Below are 13,823 nucleotides of genomic sequence, written 5' to 3' on the forward strand. Positions count from 1 at the left end.
TACTACTTTTGGGTTAGATAACGTAGGTCTAGATAATGAAAGAGAGATTATGGCTACACCTTATAGAGCTAAGGATAGTGTAAGTACCTTAAGAACTCATCACGAGCGATTCCTTCACTTGTTGATCTCTTGGTGGTTTAGACCATCTGGAGGTAGGTACTCCTCCCTTAGAGTCTTAGATTTATGGTGGATACATTATATCCAACATAATAAGAAAATTAATTTGTCACATATCATTTTCGGTGAATTAGTAGATACCGTAAATGTTGTCCCATCCAAAAATGTTGAAACTTTAGTTTACGATTGTCTCCTTAGTAATCTGTTTATCAAACCCGAGCTTAACGTTTCGCTTGATATTCTCATCCCTCTCCAGAACCAAATAAATCTCACATCCTTAAAGAAATCGGGATGGAAGAAGGAAAAGGACCAATGGGTTCGATCCATTGAGCAAACATCGAGAGCTAGCTCTTCATGAGCTCCATCGGCACCAACTGCGGCGATGATCCAGAGCTTCAACAACTTATGCAAGATATTAACGATCACGTACCCGAGGACGAGCCGGTAAACCAAGAGGATCAAATGTCTCCATACTTTCGATCCTTTTTTGAGTCCTTTGATATGAGGTTTGTATCCATAGAGTCCCATTTAACCGCTATGGGGGTTTAACAATTGGAAATACAACGGGAGATGCGCGCAAACAATGAAGCTATGAACGAACGATTAAATGCGCTTACACTCGAAATAAGAGCTCATTATTCTCCTCCTCCCAATCCTCTTATGGATGATTAGACCTTGCCTTGCTTAGTTTTCTTGGATTGAGCTTAGGATTTATTGTTAAAACATTTTGGATGTTTTTGGATTTTTTTATTTGGATGTTTGAATGTTTGAATTTGATATGGATGTTTGGATATTTGAACTTGAATGCTTATATTTATATATTTGGTTTGGTTGAATTTTTAATTTGAACCTAATGTTTATTAATTTTTGCATCATTTACATCATAGTAGAATATGATCAATTACCATTACACATTATCTATGAATATTGATTTATGGAACTAATGGCTAATCTTTCTCTTGATTGGGATCTTAGCAGCTTAAGCTTTATCTAAATATCAATTGGCTAAAATTTCAAAATCTTGTTTAAAAACATTTTTAGAGTCTTTTTGATTTAACAAAAGGGGGAGAATATAGTAAGGGGGAGTAGTTTTCAAAATTGATTTCAAAAATGATTTTCAAAGAAAATCTTAAAATTTCTTAAATGTTTTGTTATATCAAAAAGGGGAGATTATTGAAAACATTTTGATGTTTCAATATAACAAATTAAGTGTTATTGAATTTTAAGATTTTATAATCATTTTTAAAGTATATTCGATTAAATTATTCGAATATCAAAAATATTACTCCAAATTTTTCAAAGGTCAATTTCAATCCTTACTAAAGTGTAAAATTGTGTTTTAAACTTAAAATATTTTTTAAACAATTTTTACAAAGTATTTCAAACCAAAACCGAGCTGCCGATGCACTATTTGATGTATCGATGCACACCCTAATTCGAATGCATTTTGTGTACCGATGCACAGTCATGCATCGATGCACTCCTGATTTTATTGAAACATCGAATGCATTTTATGTACCGATGCACAGACCATACATCGATGTACTCCTGGCTCTTTTGAAACATCGAATGTAATTAGTGTACCGATGCACTGAGTCTTATAACGGTCGAAATATTTGAATTTTACACACAGTGTACCGATGCACCTTGAGAGTGTATCGATACACCTACGCTCCCAACTAGATTTTTAAATGATAATTACACAATAACGGCTCTATTGACTTCACCAATGATCCCCCAACGTTCAGAAGTGATCCAAGGTGTATTTCAATAAGCTTAGAAGCCATTGATCAACAAGAATTATGAGAGAAACAAAGAGAAAACCTTAAACAACAAGTTTGAGCAATTCAAGCCTATTTTTCATTTAATATTCATTTTGCTTTCAAGAACACCCTTTGTACTCAATTGTATTATTTTTTAGTGTTCTTTCTTTGTTCTAGAATTGTGCAAACATCTTGCCTTGTGAGGTTTTTCTGTAAGTTTGCGAAATTTGTATTCTTCTCCTTGGGAGAGAGTGTTCTCAAGAATTTGGGGTATAATTCTTGAGGGAGTTATAAGGTTACTCTTTGTCCTCAAAAGAAAGAACAAATTAGTGAATTTGTTGGAAAATCCTTAGTGTGGATAGCTAAGGTAGTGGACGTAGACTTTGGTTGAGAAAGTCGAACCACTCTAAATCGTTGTGCAAATATTTTCTATTTTCTGCAAAAGCTTCCACCAAAATTTTAATTGTCAATTCACCTCCTCTTGACTATTTCATCGATTGATTAACTCAACAATTTATCTTCTCTTTGAAGAGTTTTAAACCTGCAAAAGATCATCATATGTCACTGATTTGTATTTAAAGCACCCGAAGGTAATGACTAGATGATCCTTAATTTCATTGCGATCCATTTCCTTCAACGGTGAAAGGAAATATGAATGACTCTTCTTCCTCATGAAATCTTTGTTGACTCTCTGAATTCCTGTAAGACATTCAAAACTGGATATGTTAACGTCATTTGTGATTCTATGGTTATAAATTATATATGTACTCTCATTTATATTATGTTATGTTATACTACTTGATATGTAATATTATGTATGTCAAATACTTTCTATATCTTATATATTTTTTATAAATATTTGTACATCTACTTTAAATCTCCACCTAATTTTTAGAATTCGTTTAGACAAAGCCTTCTTGAAATTATGATGCTATCCTTTTTATAAATTATATGGTATATGCATGTGTCAAGCAATTAGATTATAGATATTGAAAATATGATTATTATTATTTTTTATTAATTTGAGAAATAATATATTTTTAAGATAAATATAAATATTCGAACTCATACAAATTAGAATAATATAAATATTTTTGACTACTCGACCGATTAATAAATCTCAATAGTCTTTTTATTATTGAATTATAATATAAATGTAAAGAATTTTTCTTTTTGAAGTTATGTAAAGATTTTTTTTCGATGCTCACTTGATGAAGACTTTTGTGATATTTTTTTCTATTCAAATATGTATTTGAATTTGGAATTTTTTGTACATATTATAATTTGTTTTAGGAAAATATTTTTAACATGTTTTTGTAAATAATCATAAGAAGATTTTATTTTTCTGACATTTTACAATATTTATTGAGTAAAGAATAAATTAAAAAACATAATTTTGAAATCAATGAACCAAAACTACTTATTGATCATTCATAAAAGAACTTTAAACTATAGATTAAAAGTAACAAAAGAATTTTGCAAAATTCTTTAAATTCTTTGAGATCAAAAGACAGTCCAATCAAATCAAGTTGCAAATTTTAAAACTAAAAAGTAATTAAAAACTAAAAAAATTAATACAAAAATGAGAAAAATAATGAAAGATGAAACTGTAACACTCTAAACTCGGCTTAAATATTATGATCAATTTTTTTTATCCTCTCGGTTCTAAGGCTTCGTCGGAATGACTCATGTCACACACTTGATTTTGGTAAATGAGTCTCCCAACAGAGATTTTCTACATACACCGGTATTCAAACTCGATATCTTGTTAGTTTTCATAAAATTTAAGGCTATAAGCTTACACTAAAATTAAAAAACACATGCGGGAAAATTCGTTAGGTGAAAGGATAACATTATATATGAACAACTTACAGAAATTTATTAACATTTTGAAAATGGGTTTTGCAAAATAAGATTTAAAACAAAAAATGAGTTGGCGGACATAGCATCTTATAATTAGTTTATAATTAAATCACATGGCAACATTAATTAAACATAAAATTCTGTTGTGTTATAATTTGGATCAGATCAGATCCAACAAGAATGATTGCAAAATTTCTTATTATATTGCATAACCCTAATCTACTTCAACCGATCATGAATACATCTTGGGTAAACTACAAGTTTAATATCTAAACTATTATTTTTGTTTCATATTATAGAATCTAAACTTTATTTTTTTCAAAATTATACCTAACGTTTAGTTTATGTTTCATTTTAATATTCTGTCGTTAAAAATTTAGTGGTGATATTGACGTATCATCGTAATGTAATGTCATGTCATCATTCAAGAAAAAATAACTATCACGTCAGTAGTTCTATTAATTTTTTAATGGTGGGATACCAAATTGAAACTTAAAATAAACATTAGATGTGGTTTTTTTTAAAATAAAGTTTAGAGACCAAAACAGAATAAAAAATAACAGTTTAGATATCAAACGTGTAGCTTACCCATATCTGATTCGAGATGTTAATATATATATATATATATATGTGTGTGTGTGTGTGTGTGTGTGTGTTTTATTTATATTTTATCTGTTTCAATATTTTAAATTTAGATAATTTAAAAATTAATTGTTATTTTTGTGTAATTTTATATATAAAATTTTTTATTCGATTTTCATAAATTATTAAAAGTTTTTAACGATATAACATCATTTTACGTTTATTTATTATATCAAATATTTTTTATTTATTAAATGTGAAAATAAAAATATATATTTATTTTTGAAATGTATATAATTAAATTAGAATTAAAATTATGTATATATAAATAAATTGAAGTTTAAATTTTATGTATATAATTAAATAAATTCGTTACACATTTAATGAAAATTTATGTGTAATTATGATTTTTACTAAATAAAAATCAATTTTACTTTTGTGGACATCTAATGAGAATTTCGTTATCCATTATATGCAGGGACAAACAAAGTATCTTATATCAGGGGATAAATTTATAAAATTTTAAAAGGATACAAATTTATAAAATTTTAGAGGGACAAAAACAGATTTTTCAATATAAAATATAAAGTAGAAAATTAAAATATATAAAAAAATTAAAACTTTTAGAGAGCGACCATCCCTACTTGCCCCTTCAGTCCATCCGTGATTATAAGAATTCACTTAGTGTTGTTGATAATAAACTTGGATTTAGATATAATCATCCCACTTTTCTTTTTTTCTTTTTGTATTTAAACAACTAAATAATTCATATACTTAACAAATTTAAATATTTAACATATAATTTAATTAATTTAAATTTAAATTATACTAATAACCGAAATATGTTGCGGATGTAACATATATTTACATGTTCGAATTTAGGTTATAAAAGCTACAAATTATTAATTTGTTGTGATCTTTAAAATTGTCACGGATCCGAATCTATCAAGTAGACTTAGTGAATTAGTGGAGTATTGTTTTCTTTAGAGATTATGGATTCGAGCAGTTACGTCTGTAGGATGTGTATTTATTATCGATAATTAAAAAAGATTGCGTCTGTAGGAAGCTAACTATTCTGCAACATATCGAAAAAATGTTGAAGAGAAATTGGGAAGTAGAACTGAAGCACATACCTAGAGAGGTCAATTGAGTTGCTGATTTCGTCGCCAAGCAGATGTGAAAGCACCAGGAAGATACCATTTTTTTGAAAGATTACCTTAAGGGTGCGTTTGGTTCACGGAATGTAAGATTATCAGTGAGAATAAAAGATTATCAGGGAATAGGATTACTAAGAATGTTGTATTTTGTGTTTGGTTGGTTTAGCAGGAATGTAAGATTACCGTGTTTGACTAAAGGAATAAAAGATTATTGGAATGTATATTTGACCAAATTGTCCTTATTATATATTTGTTTTTTTAACAAGTTGAAAAATATTTATATATTTTCTTTAAAAAAAATTAAATTCATAAAATTTATATTTTTTTTACAAAATTGAAAATATAAAATGGTTTAATGAAATGGTAAAATTTTATTTTAATCCCTAAATTTCATATAAAATTTTAATTAAAGACTTTTTTTTTGTAAATCTAAAATAGTTTAAGGATAAATTTGTAATTTAACTTTCGTAGAATTTTTATTATTCAATGCCAGAATAAGAATATTTTTTAAAGAAAATTTTTTTAAGGTCATTTTAGTCAAAAACGCCAGTAATCCAACAATACTTAAAGAAAGGGAGGTAATGACATTTCAGGTAATATACCCTAAAAAATCTACTATTGGTAATGTAAGATTACCGGGAATGACATTCACGGCCAACTAAACGGGTGAATGTGAGATTCTCATGGGAATGTGGATTTCATTCCCATGAAAATCTCACATTCCCCAACCAAACACACCCTAAGAAGCAGAGGATCTGCTAATAGTAGATAGAACAGGAAGCTAGGCGGCCTTTTACCTTTTTCAACTAAAAAAATTAAAAATAATTTTAAATAAATATTATCTTATAACCACCACATACTATAAAAAACTGTCACGAATCTAAAAATTGTTGCATGAAATTTAATACAATTTAATAAAACTGATTAGTGTTAGTTGTATGAAAATCATATAGAATTGAAGAGAATAATTTGTTGGAAAATAAAACAAAAATCTTTGGATTAGCTGTCTTGTTCAAGCTCTTAGGCTTTACCAACCAAAGTAGCATTATGTTAGGAAATGGAATATGATGAGGATAAACAAATTTGAATTATTATGTTTTTTTCTAAAAAGAATAATTGTTTTAGTAAATATAGAAATCAATAATTATCAATAAAGAGGCTGTCTTTTTGGATGGGACCATCTTTGTTCTTTCATTTCCACATTTAAGGGGGGAAATTGCTTAAAAAACATTTTAATCGTTTGAAGCTTTACTTTATTCTTTGGCGCATATAATCATTGATGATTAGACTTATGTTCATAAAGGTATAATTTTTCTTAATTATTAATATTGTAGATACGATTTATAAGTATAACTATTTAAATTTAAAATTTTTAGAAAAATAATACCTTATTTAACTACTGATATGTATAATGAATTCTTATATCTTTTACTTTTTAATATATTTTCAGAATTTCTTTTAATAAATTAATTATTGCGAGGGTGACACATATGCTATGGGTATGATGAAAAAGAAGAAAAAAAGCATGTAGTCTTTATAATAATGGATAGTACATTTGTGGTCATTAGTGGGTTAGTCGGTTGGTCTTGAATGATGTAATGGGATGGTAAATGCTTGAGTTTCACTTTTTCTTGAGTCAACAAAGATTTTCTTCTAATATATGGCCCTTCTTAATTATGTAGGTTGCAGTTGCTTAGAATTTGTATTATAAAAAGTTTTGTTTCAGATAAAATTTAAATTTAAACAATTATATTTATAGAATATATACATTATTAATAAATTAAGAAATTTTTTAATAAATATTACCTCATAATCGTAAATGTTTCATTTTCTTGAATTTTTCAATTTCTTTTCATTAATTTGTAACACTTTTCTTTGCCTTCCTTGAAGGCTCCTGAATTCAAGAAATGTGATAGTTATTTAAATCAAATATTACATGAATTATTGTGAATAATTTTTTAATTCATTCATTCTATTTTTTATTAAATCAATAATGTATATATTTTACAGAAGTAGTTATTTAAACAATAAATTTCTATAAAAAATAACACTCATTTTACTAATGAGATTGTTTGATGAGTTCATTTCATTTATTCTATTTTCTGAAAAATCATCCATTCTATTTATAATGTTTAAATTGGAATTTTATATATTGCTTAAAGAATCTAATACCCTATCTTATTAATGTAAAATAAACCATTAATTTTTTTGGATAAACTACACAAAATTATCCCCGACTATAGGATACTACTTTGTTGAGTCTTACGACTATTAAAAGTTATAAAATGGTCCCTCGACATTGCTTTGTTAAGTCCCCTAACAATCAAAAGTTATAAAATGGTCACCCAACTATTTGTATGTACCAAACTCGTCCTTTTTTGTTAAAAAATAATGGTTGTTTGAGATAAACATTAATCTACTGATTGAGATATGATAAAATTAAATTTTAATGTCAGCTAACACTGTTGTTACTTTTAAGCACTGGTTCGACGACATAATAAAGGAACAAAGCAACACCCTATAATCGGGGATCTTTTGTAACTTTTAATAATAAGGAGACTCAACAAAGCAATACTATGTTGTCAATGAATCATTTTGTAATTTTTAATAGTCGATAGACTCAATAAATGAACACCCTATAATTGGGGACATTTATATACTTTACACTATTTTTTTCATTTAATCAAAAATTTTATTTTCAACCTTTAATTATAATACAATTCAATATTTAAAAAACTCGGTATTAAAAACTCAACATTTAATTTCTTTTAATCATTAAATAACACCTAAACCTTGTTTTTCTTTGGTAAATGAAGAAACAAACTAAACTAATAACCTAATTTTACTGCTCCAATACACCTAAACCTTGTTTTTAACTTCTTATTAAATCTTTAAATGATTAAAACTTAAAATAATTAGAATTTTAATAATTCAAGTTGTTCCTTCTTTTTATCTTTGTCCTTAGTTCATGATTACATCCAAACTAGAGAACGTGAACATGATTTTCAAACCCAAATTTAATTTAATTTCCATGTTCTCGTCTTCCCATTATTTTCCAATGTATTTAGCACAATATTTTTCAACCATCAGATCAGTATCTTATTCCACGTGTCAGAATCACAATGCGCATGGCAGTCTATCCGATAAGATTATGATTCGATCTTTCCAGGGGAAGCCGTGAAATGAAACAAAAAAGTCGGTCGAACGCCGCACATTCCGTTGCTCTTATCCAATATGAACACGTGGCAATTATTCATCCATCTGTCAATCGCTGTCGTAACAGGGATGACTGGTTTCTCGGTTCAACCCGTTGCCGAAAAACTACATAAATTCTTTAAATAAATATATCACAGGCTGTCAATCAATATCCTTTGAAAATAATACACCATCTTTCAACCGGTAACAGACTAATCCCGGTCACTGTGTACCAAGCACTTCAAATATAAGAGCTAGTGGAGAAGTGGACACCAGCCAGACCAAAAACAACATTCCGATTATCACTTCACTGCTCCGACGATAAAGATGCCGATCAGAAACATTGCCGTTGGCCGGCCCGAAGAGGCTACTCACCCCGATGCTCTCAAGGCAGCTTTGGCTGAGTTCATCTCAACCTTGATCTTCGTTTTCGCTGGATCGGGCTCCGGTATGGCCTTTAACAAGCTGACTGACAACGGAGCAACCACTCCCGCCGGTCTCATTGCCGCCTCTCTAGCTCACGGTTTCGCCCTCTTCGTTGCCGTCTCCGTTGGCGCCAACATCTCAGGTGGACACGTCAACCCGGCTGTCACCTTCGGTGCTTTCGTTGGCGGGAACATCACTCTCTTGCGTGGCATCCTTTACTGGATCGCCCAACTTCTCGGCTCCACCGTCGCTTGCCTCTTACTTAAGTTCGCCACCGGCGACCTGGTAACATTACCATTCCCCCCTCCCCCGCCCCAAATCTCGTTAGAAAATCAGTTATTTCCGTTATTTGACTGTTATTTGGGTTTTGTTATGTTGCTTCGCAGGGTGTACCAACTTTCGGGTTGTCGTCCGGTGTGGGAGTGTCCAACGCTTTGGTATTCGAGATCGTGATGACATTCGGATTAGTGTACACAGTTTACGCCACGGCCGTCGATCCTAAAAGGGGAAGCTTGGGAACAATCGCCCCATTGGCAATCGGTCTGATCGTTGGAGCCAACATTTTGGCCGGTGGAGCCTTCGACGGAGCCTCAATGAACCCAGCAGTTTCATTCGGACCCGCCTTGGTTAGCTGGTCCTGGGCCAACCATTGGGTCTACTGGGTGGGACCCCTTGTTGGGGGTGGACTCGCCGGACTCGTCTACGAGTTCGCCTTCATCAGCAACACCCACGAGCAGCTCCCCACCACCGATTATTAAACCTAGCGGCGGTTTAATTCATTGTCTGTCATTTTGAAAAACGGATTTTCCCATTTTGTTTAGTTTCCTTTCCCTTGTATTTTGCGTTTTAATTTGTGGCCGTTGATCTTGTTTACTTTTCGTTCCTATCCTCTACCATGATCATCATGCATGGCAGACGTTGTTTACAATTGCATGCCCTGAGACGAGTGTAACTTTTTTAAATTATTGTAAATGTGAATTTGTGTCATGTTTGCATTTCCTGTTTCCTTTCTCGTTGATTTGTTTTTATCATTATTACAGCACTTAAATGGTTTTATATAGACTTCAAAATGGTAAATGACCTATTAGGATCTTTTAAAAAAAAGGTTAAAGTGTTCGAAATTTGATGTTTGTGAATATAGATAATTAAGAAAGATTAAGGATATATAATATCATGTAATGAATTTATATTATTAAAAATATAAAATATCATAGATAATACTATCGGAAAAAAGAATTTATATGAATTCTGAGAAATTATTTTCTTAACTAGAATATAATGAATAATATAAGAAAAAAGATTACTAGACCACCTTATCTTTAAAAAGATGTTAGAAAAATACACCTTTCTCATATTATATATAGTCTCAATGTTAACCTGGACAGAGTATGAATCCAAAGAAACATTATTTCTTCCCAGAAGCATCATATTGTTTGGTCGTCTTCTCCCGCATATTATTCATTTCACCTTAATTTAAAAATTAATTTCTTTAATATCTTATACGAATCATTTTTTCTTCGAAACATAATCCCATCAATTTACCCTTAAAAATCAATATGATATATAATGTTTATCTTAAAAATAATACAATATTTTTAATAAATAATTATTATTAGAATAATTGTATATTAAAATTAAAAAGTAAATTTAAAAAATCAATTGTTTAAATAACCTAGCTCTCACTCTCACGTGGAAATTGTATATTTTGTTTGGAAAAGCTATACGTTGTAATTATTAGAAAAGGAGTGTGGAATTATTGAGAGTGGTTGCGGTTGTGGATGCATCTTGTTCACATCGATTCCAATTCAAAATTTTTCAAATAAATATTTATTTTGTTTCAAATTCAAAAAAAAATTGATCAATTATTTATTTTTTAATTAAATTAATTTTAAAATTTTATTTATATTCATTTCGAATAAAAATAATATTATTAATTTACATGTTTACTTTTAAAAGTATTTTAAGATAAATTGTTGAATGGTTGATATTTTAGCAAAAGGATTAAATTTCCAAATTTATGTATTCGAGTTAAAATACATAAATAACTTTACTATTTTATTATTACTTATAATTTATTGATTTTTGAAATATTTTTAATCTAACAGATATCATTTGACTCGGACACAAATTTAATATATATTTTCTTGGTATAGATATAAATATAAATTATTAATTCATATATTGATTTTGTAACAGGTGTATTTTGTAAAGACCGGGATAAATGTGCAGGTGAGCATTATTTGTTTCGCTGTCAATGATGGATATAAAGCTTGAAAAGGGCACGTGAAGATTCAGAACCAGCTGGCATGCACCGGCCATGCCCAAATTATTTGCTCCATGGGACCCTGCTTTTCTACTCGTCTTTTTCAGGTCTATTCGGTTTCAAATGGGACAAAAGTTGCACCCATTGTCCCACATCGCATCTTCCTTAAAGTTTCATCATCCATTATTAATAATATGATTATTCTCAATTAAAATTTAAAATAATTATAAGATAATATTTTTTATATTTTTTAATTATTAATATATATATATATACTTTATTAATATAACTATTCGAATACAATACTTCAAAAACAATAATTTTACTCCCAAATCACCCAAAAGACTTTTACATGTGCTATAATAGGTTAAAAACTTCTTGACATAACTATGGGATGTGATGTGTAATTATAAATATTAGTAAATAATTTTATATAGAGAAAAAGTTTTAACGAAAATGTAAATAAGGTTTTGTTTATTTTTAATGTTGATTAGTGAGGTTAAGATCCAATATGTGTAGTTGTTTGTTCAATTTAATTTAAATTTATGTTAATATATATTTTTTGACGCGTCTTATATGTATAACGTTATTTTTTTTATCAAAATAAAAATTAAGTAATAGATAGGTGATTAAATAGATAATTTTTTTATTATTATTAGATTAAACTACCTATTTATTCACTCAAATATTATGTAGTTTTTATTTTGGTCACCTAACTATTATTTAAAAAAACTATAACTAGTGTTACAATTTGATTCTATTATGATAATTCAATGTTAAAAATTAATAGTGATGCTGACATATCACCATAAGATAATGTCACGTTAATATATTAAAATAGAATCAAAATGTAACGTTAGATATAATTTTAAATAAATAATAGTTAAATAATCAATATATAAACTAAATAATAGATAGAGGACCAAATAAATAATTTACTCATATTATTATAATGAAAAAGGATTACGAAAAAACAAAAGCCTTGACATTGCAAAATTTTGAAGCCTAGAGGGGATATTGGTATTTCGAGGAGAATGATACAGTTTTGATACTTCTTATGACAGCGTGCAAACGGGATAGTAAGACGTGGCTTTAAAACGGCAACGTATGGGAAGGGACGTTAATGTCCTTGGTAGATCTCGTCAAAGTGGATTCCGGGGCCTACTAATAGAGTGCCGGCTGTTCCAAATTAAATATAATAAACTATATATTTATTATCTAAATTATTATTTTTTATTTTATTTGGTATTCAACGTTAAAAATTAATAAAATTGTTAGTGTAATATTTTTTCCCTCAATGATGACATAACGTAATATTGTGGTGACATGTCAATGTCATTGTTAAATTTTTAACAACCGAGTAATAAATGAAACACAAAATAAATATTAAGTATAACTTTAAAAAATAAAATTTAGATATCAAAACAGAATAAAAATAATAATTTAAATGTTAAACATGTAATTGACCTAATAAAATATCACACATATTCTACTAATCCAAAGTTAAATTGGAACTTCTGCTGTGCGGCGCCTAAAAAACGGAGTGACCGGTTAAACAAGTAACCGGTTAAAATTCAGATCGGTTATGTTATATCATTTAACCGGAAATATTATCAAGTATAATAACATCTTAGGTAGCGCTTATATAATGTAATAGGTAGCTCTTATATAATAAAATAGGCATTTAACCGGAAATATTAAGTACAATAACATATTAGGTAGCGCTTATATAATGTAATAGGTAGCGCTTATATAATAAAATAGGCATTTAACCGAAAATATTATCAAGTACAATAACATATTAGGTAGCGCTTATATATGTAATAGGTAGCGCTTATATTGACCTATTTTATAAGTAAACTGGTATATTTATACCGGTAACATTGCAAATTTACCTATTACATTATAATTATCGGTTTCGATATTTTTGGATAGATACAATTTTAAATGTATCGACACTTTATGCGTGCACCTCGTTGGGCATTCATTCTGGAAACAAGTATCGACATAAACTTAAAGAGTGTCGATACATTATTTAGACCTATTTTTTTATAAAACCAGTATATTTCTACCGGGTACATTGTAAATTTACCTATCACATTGTAATTATCGGTTTCGATGTTTTTGAGATCGATAGTTTTAATAAATGTATCGACACTTTATGCGTGCACCCGTTTGACATTCATTATGGACAAAATGTATCGACATAAATTTAATAAGTGTCGATACTTTATGATGACCTATTTTCTCATAAAGCCGGTATATTTATACTGGTTACATTGTAAATTTACATATTACATTATAATTATCGGTTTCGATGTTTTTTGGATCAATACTTTTTAAAACATGTATCGACATTTTATGAGTGCAACCCTTTTGGAATTCATTTTGGACAAAAAGTATCGACACAAATATAAAACGTGTAGATACATTATGTTCACCTATTTTAACATAAAA

At 28.9% G+C, this 13,823-nt stretch overlaps 1 protein-coding gene across 1 annotated transcript; it reads left to right on the plus strand.

The window, feature by feature from the left end:
- The first annotated feature begins 8,945 nt into the window (after positions 1–8,945).
- On the plus strand, positions 8,946–9,938 carry LOC120188120 (aquaporin TIP1-1). Its single transcript, XM_039191636.1, has 2 exons — positions 8,946–9,388; positions 9,490–9,938. Exons 1-2 carry the CDS (start codon positions 9,005–9,007, stop codon positions 9,859–9,861), a joined length of 756 nt encoding a protein of 251 aa, XP_039047567.1. The 5' UTR covers positions 8,946–9,004; the 3' UTR covers positions 9,862–9,938.
- Positions 9,939–13,823: the final 3,885 nt, after the last annotated feature.

This window comes from Hibiscus syriacus, unplaced genomic scaffold (genome assembly GCF_006381635.1).
Source record: "Hibiscus syriacus cultivar Baekdansim isolate YM2019G1 unplaced genomic scaffold, ASM638163v2 tig00116938_pilon, whole genome shotgun sequence".
Taxonomy (NCBI): Eukaryota; Viridiplantae; Streptophyta; class Magnoliopsida; order Malvales; family Malvaceae; genus Hibiscus; species Hibiscus syriacus.

Excerpts from the sequence above, each read along its gene's own strand:
- LOC120188120 (XM_039191636.1), top strand. The coding sequence starts at position 9,005 with ATGCCGATCAGAAACATTGCCGTTGGCCGGCCCGAAGAGGCTACTCAC. Across the intron at positions 9,389-9,489 it reads AGTTCGCCACCGGCGACCTG|GGTGTACCAACTTTCGGGTT; the intron begins GTAACATTACCA and ends GTTGCTTCGCAG.